Source organism: Meleagris gallopavo, chromosome 5, assembly GCF_905368555.1.
Source record: "Meleagris gallopavo chromosome 5, MGAL_WU_HG_1.1, whole genome shotgun sequence".
NCBI lineage: Eukaryota > Metazoa > Chordata > Aves > Galliformes > Phasianidae > Meleagris > Meleagris gallopavo.
Genome location: NC_139408.1, coordinates 13,084,093 through 13,094,865, shown reverse-complemented (window position 1 = coordinate 13,094,865; position 10,773 = coordinate 13,084,093). Strand labels below are relative to the sequence as shown.

Sequence of the window (10,773 nt, the reverse complement as noted above, 5' to 3'; positions counted from 1 at the left end):
CATAGTGTGATGAACCGCTGCAATTTTACAACCAGTTAAAACATTAACACTAGGATGCTCTGTGAACCAGGCTTCAGCAGCATGGGCTTTAGCAACCTGGGGAGGGGGCGGCAGGCCGGGGATGTGGCCGGAATGGTACTGAAGCGTGAAATGGGATGCAGCTCTGGGGGAGCTAATGTGTACTGCAGAATGTGTGACTGTTGAAATTCAGGGTTGGGGTTGTGGTGGCAATGGTGTGCATGCCTAAGGGGCTTCTAAAGTGACCCAAAATAGGGAAATATGCCCCCAACCCCTCTGCTGCCTTCCATCTTGGGGCTGTTTGTACGGATGGTCTGGTAGAGTCCCTGCAGCTCCCACCGCCTGCTGCTCTGTGCCATCAGAGGAGCAGCGAGGGAGGAGGCTGAGCACTGCGATCCAGCAACCGCCTTTCTGTCTTGTCCTGGCTTGGACTCCTTGCTGCATTTGAAGCACGGCTGTCCTGCGGCCATCGCCTGTGCTGGTGCAGAGAGGGACGGAGAGCCCTGCTCCCTGCTTGCGGCGGCTGCGCCTGTGCTATGAGATTGTGCCCATCTGTTGTTCTTTCACTTGTTTACCTGAATGTTAATGGAGTCGGACATAATGACTTCTGGAAAGAAAGAAAAAAAAAAAAAAAAGAAGTGATATTTAAAAACAATTAAAAAAGAAACAAAGCAAACCACTCCCTCATTAGTGGATTTTTAATGATGTGTTGTCAGATCTTGTTTCTTTCCATCGCGTACCAATTTCTGCCACATCTTCCAAGGAAACAGGGTTGTCTTGTTCTCGCTTTGAAGCAGGACTTGGGCTGCAGGGAATGCAGTCCTTAGCTGACCTTCCAGGTGGTTTCCCGTGAGTGTGATGCTGTTCACTTCGTGCCTTAGAACGTTTGGATTGTGGTGCTGCTCCACATGGGGATGAAATTATTCTTGCCTTTTTGGAGGAAAGTTACACCGATGTGAATTACTGTCAGACTTGAGCTGGTGTTAAACAAGGAGAGACGCGATAGTGGAAACTAACTGGCAAAGCACAGCACGTATTTGGCATCTGGGCTGTATGCCTTGGGACTCAAGCCTGGAAACATGGCTGGGATCCTAAAGCTTTCCCAGCTGAATGCTGTGCCCTGTTGGCACTTCAGGTCTAAGCATTAACACGTGCTTGAAGCAGATCAGTTGTATGTGATGCTTGAGCTGAGATGCTGAGAGAGAAATGGGCAAACCAGGCCCTTTTAAGGTGTTGTTCAGGGAAGGAGCTGGTTGTTCTCGAACAGCGGTCCTGCTGCGTAGGAGCATGTGAGCAGCATAGATAAATCACCGTGCGGGGAAGGGTGGGTGGAAAGTCTGCAGCCCTGTCCTTCTCAGATTACACCAGCAGCTACAGCTTGGCCTTTTTTTGAGAAAAAGTTACTTGTCCAGAGGGTTGAAGGACTTAGAAAGGAAGGGCCAACTCACTGGAGATGTTACTGGGGACTCCTGATTCTTAGGAATATTAACTTGAAAATATTGTTTTGGGTTTTTTGGTTTGGTTTGGGTTTTTTGGTTTTTTTTGGGGGGGGGGTGTCAAACAATTGTATACTAATTTAGGCTTTTCCCAGCAGAATCCTTTTCGTTCATCCTCTGCCCCCACCAACTGTTTTTAAAAGAACTCTCCAGAGCATTTCTAATGAGAAGTTTTGGAGGTATTTTTTGCTTTGGGCAGCTCTATTTCCTAAGCCTATTCTGGGCTGTTTGTGTTACCAGTAGCAATGTGTCTAATTGCTTCCTATTAAGAGGGCTGAGTCCAGCAGCAAAGGTATAAATTGCTGATGTCCATTCTGTGTTTAGATGTTGTCTGAGCTCTAACTACGTTGTGCTGTACTCCCATGGGGTGCTGGGAGCAGGCAGCTCTCTCATACAGAGCTGTTTACAGCAGCGGTTGCTGCAGGGGAAGGCACCCTCCCTCCCTCTCCTCCAGCTGCCAGCTCCACTTGCCTGGCTCAGAGATGAAGGATATCTCAGTTGCTGCACTCAAATTCCTGTTCTGAGCCGCTGCGGCCTTTGCTGGGCATTAGTGGGTGCTGAAGGGGAAAGGCAAACATAATTAACTGCATGCCAAGTGCTCGATTAAGTGATAGACACAGGCTAGAATCCCCTAATCCCATATGCACCAAAAAGAAGTTGAGTGCGGTGTTAATTTCTGTGATTTCTGCCTGACCATTCCTCAGTTTCAGCCTGAGGATCATCACGCTGTCCTGCACAGGGCAGGAGCTCAGCAGGAGGTAGATACACAAAGATGCACTCCAGTGGTGTAAACATTTCAGCTGACCTCTAGCAGCTTGCCTGATGCAGGCAGCCTGCTGATTCCATTTCAGAGCCCAGGGAGCTGGAGAAGAAAGAAAACACCACTCAGCTGCTCAAAATGCTGGAAAGCCCACATCTTCCCACATGCAGATACATTACAGTGGGTATATAACTGCAGCAGCTAGGCATGGGAAGGTGGACTTCCTGGCATTTCTCTGCTGGGATTCTATGAACCCCTCTTGTCTGGTGGTTGCAAGTAACATTTCTTATTACAGTTTTTGCTTTTTTTTTTTTTTTTTTTTCCCTTTCTTTCTAAGTATTTCTTGGCCCTGTTTTGCTAGGGAATCCCCTCATGTTCAAACAGACCTTTGGTGAACACCCAAAATGTGGTGGTGCAAGGCCAGGCAAATTCTCTCTTACACACAAAATGTCCCTAACAGAAAACAATTGCAGGTTCTCCCTACAGGTTGGCAGTAACTTTGTTATTGGGAAGAGTCAGGTTGATACCTGTCCTTGTTAAGAATATTCCCTCCACATGAGTTAATTTTACATAGATCACTTAGCAGGGAAAAAACTCCAACGTGAGTAAACAGCACTGGAATAAATCAAATCTGCTTGCATGTGAGCCAGGACCAAAAGAAAGCACAAAGTAAAACAGGTAAGCAAAAACTGATGTAGGAGAAAGACACTGTCAAGCACCAAATCCTGGAAACGTCCCACAGGGTTTCAAGGATATTTATAGGCTTTCCTTCTTGTAAATAGGAGAGGTCAGGTAATTATTTCCCCCAGCCTTTACTCATTCTGGCTCGGTGCAACTGCAGTCTTCCAGCAGAGGAGGACACGCTGTGCATTGCTGTGCTTGTGATTTTTACCTACAGGAAAATGCTCCTTTCCTTCTCCACTTCCCCTCATGAACTCTGGCATCAAGCTGAGCATGGCCATACCAGACTCATGTCCACAGTTGTTCTGGGTGCATGAGATGGAGAAAATGCACTGGATTGCTCTGCTTGGTCTTCAGTATCACAGTGGCTGCTGGGGAATTGCCTGCCAGTTTCCTATGGCCATGAAGAGAAGCGCAGGCAGACTCTCCCAGGCTCTGAGCGCAGAAGCCTTCAGAGCATGGGCTGAGGCTGAAGCCTGCCAATTGAACAGCGGAAACAGTCACCGGATAGGGGCCAACAGTGGATTTATGTGCAAGAAAGGAACACAGGCTCCCAACAGCAGGACTGAGTGGAAACGCACTGCTTCCCGCAGAGGCACAGGGCCTGTGGAAGAGCTGAGCCTGCTCCAGGCACAGTGTACTTGCTTGGAAGATGGCACACAGAGCCATCTCCAGCCCTCCCACCCCTCTTCAAGCCATCTTAGTTCACGCTGGCTAGGGAACGCTTTACCATCTGTTCGTCTTTAAGATCTGACTCATTATTTTTATTTGAGCTGTCACCAAGCAATAGCAAAAATCCCAACACAACAGCACATTCACCATCGTGAACTGTCTTGTCTTCAGTCAGCAGAGAAAAGAACAGCTCATTCCCAGTTCTTTGCAGTGTGTGAGACTCATCTTCTGCACAACGACAGGAAAGGAGAAAAAGGGTACAGACAGCTGCTGTAGTAACCTTGGCCATCAACTGCATCCTGGCAAAAAAAAACAAAAAAAAAAACAACACATCCATGGCTTATGCTGCTTGTCTCCACCCTTACAAAAATAGGGCATGACAGTGCTTACTGCACATTCTTTCCCTACCTACTGCTGGTATGCCCAGACAGGGTTACGCAGCAGGCCCAGCCCTCAGCCAGTCTGTGTCTCCCACACAACGCCTGCCTTTACCTGTGACTGCCCTCCTCACTCTTGTTCCTGCTCACATGCCAGAAGGCTTTGCTTTCTTCTCTCTTCCCTCCAGCCAGGAACCCATCTGACTGTGCCTGCACTATATATGGGTACACGTTTAAGGAAAGGATCACCAAATGGGGAAACATCTCTAGAGCCGCTGTTTTAGGACTCCAGCATGGCTCCAGCCAGACGAAAGACATTTTGTGCTAACTTTGGTGCTGTTGCCAAACGTGTTCCAAGAGGCAGCTCTCGTCTCATAAATTACTGCAGTTAGCAACGCTCCAGAAGACAGAAGGAGATATTTAAAAAACTGACAGTGCAAATGAAATAGCTTATGTGAGGGATGTCTTGTGGTGAGGCCATTCTTGAAGGGACTCACTGTGACCTTCTCAGGAGCAGTGACCTTCTCTCTCGCCTGCAGCACATGCATCTGCAAATGGACCCTAGGGTGCAACAGGGTGTGGATGGCATGGCTGTGCGTGTGTGAAAGTGCCATCAACACCAGATGAGATGGGGCTGCATTATTAGAAAAATATCCCATGCTTCACAATCACGCCTTAACTGATGTCATTGTTTTTTGTCAGCACATACATTTGTGAACAACTGTTTTCAAGGATGATGTGCAGTAAATGTTCATAAAAGATCTCTGACAAACACCTTGAGAACCCGCTAAGAATTGGAACTGCTTCCACTGAACTACACTGATACGTCAGTTTCATAAAAGCAAGGTCAAGCATCCCATTAGTTTCCTGTTTTGTTGCTCTCTTTGATGTTTTAATAATAAGTTTTGTTACTTATATACATTTATGATATATATATATTTTTTAACAAGGGCTGCTCTGAAAGTAATGCCTCCTGTTTTATTTATGTTGGCCCATGATGTCAAGGGTGGTACAGCAGCAGAGGTTGAATCTTCCCATTCGTATTTCATTACATGTTGTTGCCATGTGACAGATGGCAGAGGGGCAGTCTGACAAAACGGCGTCTGACACGGAACTGCAGATGAAGCAAAGATGTGTCACTGAATTCCTTCCCTCACAAAAAAAAAAAAAAAAAAAAAAAAAAGGTGCTGACACTTACCAATGCTTGTGAACATTTATGGAGATCAAACAGTGTCTATGAGCGCTGGCCAGGTGTGGTGACCAGGTATGGCTGAGCGCTGCAGGCCACAGCACCACATGGGAGGGCAGACGGACTGAGTGGAAAGCCAGCTTGGGATGTGCATTTCCACTGCAACATTTTAAACTTTTAGCTGAACCAAGGGGGAAAAGAACCAGGCGGCTTCGGCCAACACCAATAAAACATGTTCCGACAGAATTCCACATCTTGACACACACACAAAAAATGTTCTTCTGGGACAAAGGATGGAAACTTGCTTTTGGCCGGACACTTGTCTCACACCCCAGTGACTAGAGGCTTTCTGGTTATAAAGTACATGCAAATAAAAAAACTCCACACTTCCTCTGAAGTGCTCACTGCTGCCAAGCCCAAGCGATGAGGAAAAAACCAACGCCTGACATGTTTTTTCCACACGGTTTGGGAGAGGCGGGGCCACTCCCGCTGCTTCACAGGCTGCAAAATGGCGGGCGAGCGGCTGGCGGAGGGCAGCGGTGCGTTTTGGGAGCTGTAGTCCCGCAGCGCCGCCGCGCCGCCGCTCTCAAAATGGCCCCCAACGGGGAAAGCGTGGGCAACTACAACTCCCAGGATGCAAAGCGAGGCGACGCGGAAGAGGAGTTGGGGCGCGCTTCCGCTTCTTGTTCCTGTCCCCGCCGCTTTGCCTTCTGGGAATTGTAGTCTCGGTGCCTCGTGCTGCATCGCCGTGGCGCTCGGTGGAAACTCGGTGTCCCAGCGCGCCCCGGGCAGGTGCTGTCGCGGCGGCCGTGAGGAGAGCGACAGGCGGGAAAGGCGGGCAGCGGTGTGAGCGGGCGCCGGGCCTGCGCGGCTTCGGGGTACGGAGGAGATCCAGGAAGATCTCGGGGCGGGGAAGGGAGCTGGGCCCTGAGCTGGCTGGCAAGGAGTGCGATTGATGGGCCCGTGGTGCCGGGCGAGGCGGTGGGCTGTGCCGTAGTGCTGTCTTTGCAAGGAGAACGGAGTCGCGGCCGAGTTTTGGGGTAACGGAGCTCTGCGTTTGCCTCACAGCTGCAGGAGAGCGAGGCCAGAATGGGAGAGGCTGATGGAGAACGTGCCAGCCAGAAAGACACGGGCCTGTGTGCGCTGTGCCGTGCCCACATTGCTGTAACAAACGTGTGAGTCTGTCTGGTGTGCCGTCAGCATCTGCGTGTTTGTTATCAACGCTGTTCAAACGTTCTTTCCCTTTCTGTATAAATGCTCTTAGAAAAGAGATGCCCTCATTCATAGCCTGAAACAGCTGTTCTGCTCAGCCGTGCTTCTTGGTGTCTCTTTTGAGTTGCACTCGTTTCTTTCACGTTATAAAACTAAACAGAAAGATACAGGACCTTCAGATGATTATTTTGCATGTAGGAGTTGCACTAAAGGCCACGTCTCAAAAGCAACCATCAGTTCCCTTAGTCAGATACAGCCAGACTGCACACAACACAGCATTCGGGCCGTTCAGTTCTTTAGAAGTTTTTCCATGTATTAATGCCTCATGCAGATTTGTCCCCAATGATGCATATGACCCTTTACAGACATCTCTGTGGCATCCTGGGTCTCTTCCAGTGGTATGTAGTATCTTCAGTACATAACTACTACTACAGTATTACAGCTACACTACATTTACTAATTGTTTACTGCGTGTGTAAATTACAGCTTCGTTTTTTTTTTTAAAAGCCTCTCTTCTGCTGTACAGAATAAGGCTTGGCAGTGTGAATGTGGAGACTGAGTAACTGTAATGGAGCCTGCCCTAGTAGGTTTGTGCTGTTCTTTTGCCAATATTCAGGATTATCTGAAGACTTTTATGTGAGCTCAAGTTTGTGTCAGATTTAGAACTCAGCTCTGTAGCTTTGGATGACTCAGGGAGAAAGAATTATTTTCAAAACTCGTTTTAAAACTACATTTCCAGTATCTTCATGGAAATGTTTGTTTTCTAGGGTGGAAGTGCTGAGATCTTTGGTGGCTTTAACTGACCCTCGGGAGGGAAAGCTGACTCAGTCTCAAGAGAAAGTGAGTGACCAGCAGACTTCCCATGTCTGTTTTCAGAAGAACCTATAATTGTGTAGTTTAACTTAATCTAATAGTAAGCGAGAACTCTTTCCCTACTTCACATTTTGGAGAGCTGAACTGAGGTGTATGTTTGCCAACTCTATTTTTGATTGCCCAGCAAGCGGTGGTGTGATCAAGTTCCGCAGGACTGCCTTCAAGTAGGGTATTTCAGCCTGTACTGAAACTCAGGTCGCTGTATCTTTTGATTGACCAAATGGCCAGTTCTTGCTGACCATTGGTTGCACCCTCCCCTTGTTTCCAGTGTGTTCACAAAAGCATGGCATGTGCAATTAGTTTTCATAATCCCTCTCAATTCATTTCTCAAGCTCGCTCATCATGTGATTGCAACAATCTAGTAATAACATAAAAGCTTAAAGCCAAGGAAGGAGTGGATCTTGTACTTTGTCAGTTTAAAGCTAATGCAAAACTATAGCCCTGACACGTTACAGGCTGTTCTGCCACATTCCTTGATCAGCAGCAGCGCCCTTTTTAATAGGTAGAATGTGATTGCGGCTGGATATAAGTTGACAATAAAGAACTGTAACAGACAAAAGAAAGTGGAGAAGATTAGGATGTGTTTTAGTGGATTTATATGGTATGGTAAATGCACGGTATACTTCGGCAAATCACTGCTGTTCCTGGAAGATGTGCGGAACAGTTATGCTCAAAAAACTTATGCTCATCGTGTACCTTTAATGAAATTCAGTATGCATTACTATTTATAATTACTTTGTATTCTTGTACTGAAAAATACAAGGCTTGTGGAAGTCTTTAATGTTAACGTGCATTCGTTCCATGGTAATGTACTGTGATATTGTAGTAATAATTATCAGACCTGTCCTTGAGTGATAGCCATGTGTGTGATTCTCATTGTGCAATTGAATTTTCATGCTTCTTTGTATTGTAGGCATTAAAGTTGCCGGCATTTGGAAGACCATACATATAGCCTTTCCTGGGCCTACATCAAGGACATCAGTGGAGTGATAGCTCAAAGATGGGAGACCAGGATGATGGTAAACCCTTCCTGGGCACTGGGGCTGCCAGTGCTGCAGACTACGAAGGAGTTCAGCCCTCTGACACAGTGTCGCTCAGCGATTCTGATTCTGATGATTTAGGGTTAGCAGATGAAGCAGAAGTTGATACAGTATCTCCTGAGGATCCATCTGTAGATGACGGGGATTACAGATCAGGGGACGCTGCTGACCCGTCAGACAACACCGAGAGATCTCCTGTTCAGCCGTTCCATCTGAGGGGCATGAGTTCTACATTCTCTCTCCGCAGCCAGAGTATTTTTGATTGCTTGGAGGAGGCAGCCAAATTGTCTGTGCCCTCAATGTCTGAAGATAATGTTGTTGATGGGAGATTTAAACGTCCCTTACCTCCAACTACCGTGTCAAGTAATGTGGTACCAGAAAGCCTTGGAAAGCCAACCAGACCGGTGCAGGCTCCCAGAATGTCTCCAGCAGTGCCTGACTATGTGGCACACCCAGAGCGCTGGACCAAATACAGCTTAGATGGAGTGTCAGAGTCTAGTGACAAGACTAACAGGGCAGTGGCCATGGAATTTCTAGAGGGCTTGAAGAAAAGAGGAGAGGAACAAAGCTCAGCTGCTCAAGATAGCTATACCCCATATTTCAACCAGGACCCTTCCAGCTGTGGAGCTGGGAGGATTGTATTCACTAAACCTGCAAAAAGGAGTGTTGATGGACTAGAAAAGAAAATATTGGCAGGAGAGGGTGATAAGAAACACATCAAAACAGGTCCGAAAGGAAAATCTGTAAAGACTGATGACTTGAGGGAGGAGGATAAGGTAGAGCTGGGACACTTAGATGGTGGTAGTAGAAAAGCAACAGAGGAGGAGGGATGCCTGATGGTGGAGAACCTGAATACAGAAGGTGAGCATGGTGTGGGTGAAAAGCCATTGGCAGAAAAAGTTGGATTCCATTGCAGCAAGAAGAGAAATAGGAAAAATTTCCGACCTAAAGTAGATGACGAAGGAGAGGAGGAAGAGTCTTGAGTGATGGAACAAATCAGAAACATGCAAGAATTTGTATCCTCTTGGGATTTGCTTGGTTTTGTTGTTATATTTTTGGTTTTTTTTAATCAGGGACCCATGTGATACCATTTTGTTTTACTAACGGTTTGCTTTTTAGCCACCCAGATCACTTTCATTTTTAGAAATTAAGCTACCAAAAATACATTAAAGACTTTTTGTTAGTGAGAACTCTGCAGGCGAAGGATAGTTGCAGTCTCTCAGGAGAGAATAAAGTGAGCTTTGTTTGCTTGAGCAGCTCCCTGGGGCTTGCACTGGAGCTCAAGTCATCATGAGCACCACAGAAAAAACAGTTAGCTAAAATGCTGCAAGGCATCCTCATTACCCCAAATTTAGAGCTTTTCTTAAGTCTTGTAGAATCCAGGAACAACAGTGATGAGATTATCATGTAGAGTTGTTTAAACAATGAAAATAAAACCAAGTCTTCCACTAGATTTGATTTCTCCTGACCTGTCCTTTTTTCGTTCTCTTTGAAATTGAGAGTACAGCATGAGAGGGCCCAGGTGGGAACTGGCAAACCAACTATTTTTTAATGTGATCTCAAATATTTAACTTACTTACTGTTACATGGAAAAAAGGAGTTTGAGAAAATACCATTTTTCTTGCAGATGGACACAACTTTGCAAAACATTCTAGTAAAGACACGCTGAAGATCACTTCAGCCAAGTCTCTTCATGTTGAGTGTAGATCAGTTACACAACAACTTCTTTTAGTACTATGATGTGTTGATTTTTTTGCTTGCATATTTGTTTAGCCTTTCCAGATGGCACTGCTTCCAGATTTCTTGGTGTACCTTTGGTGGGAATCAGGGTGTTTATAGAAGTGGGTGCTTTTTAATTTGGAATTCAATAAACTTTCAGTTGTACTTTGATTTCTGCATCCCTTTGAACTGTACTGATATTAATGCAAATATAGGAGTTCAAATGACTACTCCATTTATTTGAGAACTGTTTAGAACACCTAGAATCTGCAATGTTAGTCTCAGCTTAACGTCATGTAACTTTCCTTCAGCTTCTTAAGGTTTAGAATCTAAAATTCACATTTTTAACATTTTGGTGATTTTACAATACACAGAGAATCACGTGATAGACTGAATCAGATCAGCAACAAAAATAGTTATATCAGAAAGGAAGTGGTTGAGAAGAATACAGCGGGTTGCAGATTGTAATATACGCCTTATTTCCTAACAAACAATGTAGCTCAGTACAATCATACTGGTTTTACAACTTATCCTTTGCTTAGTGTGAAGAGCATTTAGCACAGGATCCAAGTTCTGTCATTGTTAATGGCACCACTACGGTCAGGGATGCAGCTGAATAAGCTGGTCAATCAGTTATTTATGAAGAAATCATAAGATTAATTTCTATTAAAGACTCCTTTTGAAAGGCATTTTGATCACATCTGAGATTTTTTTTCCCCCAACTCTGTATTGAGAT

General features: G+C 45.8%; 1 protein-coding gene across 8 annotated transcripts; it reads left to right on the top strand.

Moving 5' to 3' along the window:
• Positions 1 to 5,877: 5,877 nt before the first annotated feature.
• Positions 5,878 to 9,771, top strand: TSSC4 (tumor suppressing subtransferable candidate 4). Of its 8 annotated transcripts, none has more exons than XM_085224297.1 (4): positions 5,878 to 6,071; positions 6,262 to 6,368; positions 7,173 to 7,245; positions 8,192 to 9,771. In XM_085224297.1, the coding sequence occupies exon 4, from the start codon at positions 8,279 to 8,281 to the stop codon at positions 9,299 to 9,301; it is 1,023 nt and encodes a 340-aa protein (XP_085080423.1). In that variant the 5' UTR covers positions 5,878 to 6,071; positions 6,262 to 6,368; positions 7,173 to 7,245; positions 8,192 to 8,278; the 3' UTR covers positions 9,302 to 9,771. The 8 variants fall into 8 exon arrangements, with proteins under 8 accessions (XP_085080423.1, XP_085080426.1, XP_010709340.1 ...); XM_010711040.4 differs by having other exon boundaries at positions 5,961 to 5,985; XM_085224300.1 differs by lacking the exon at positions 6,262 to 6,368.
• Positions 9,772 to 10,773: the final 1,002 nt, after the last annotated feature.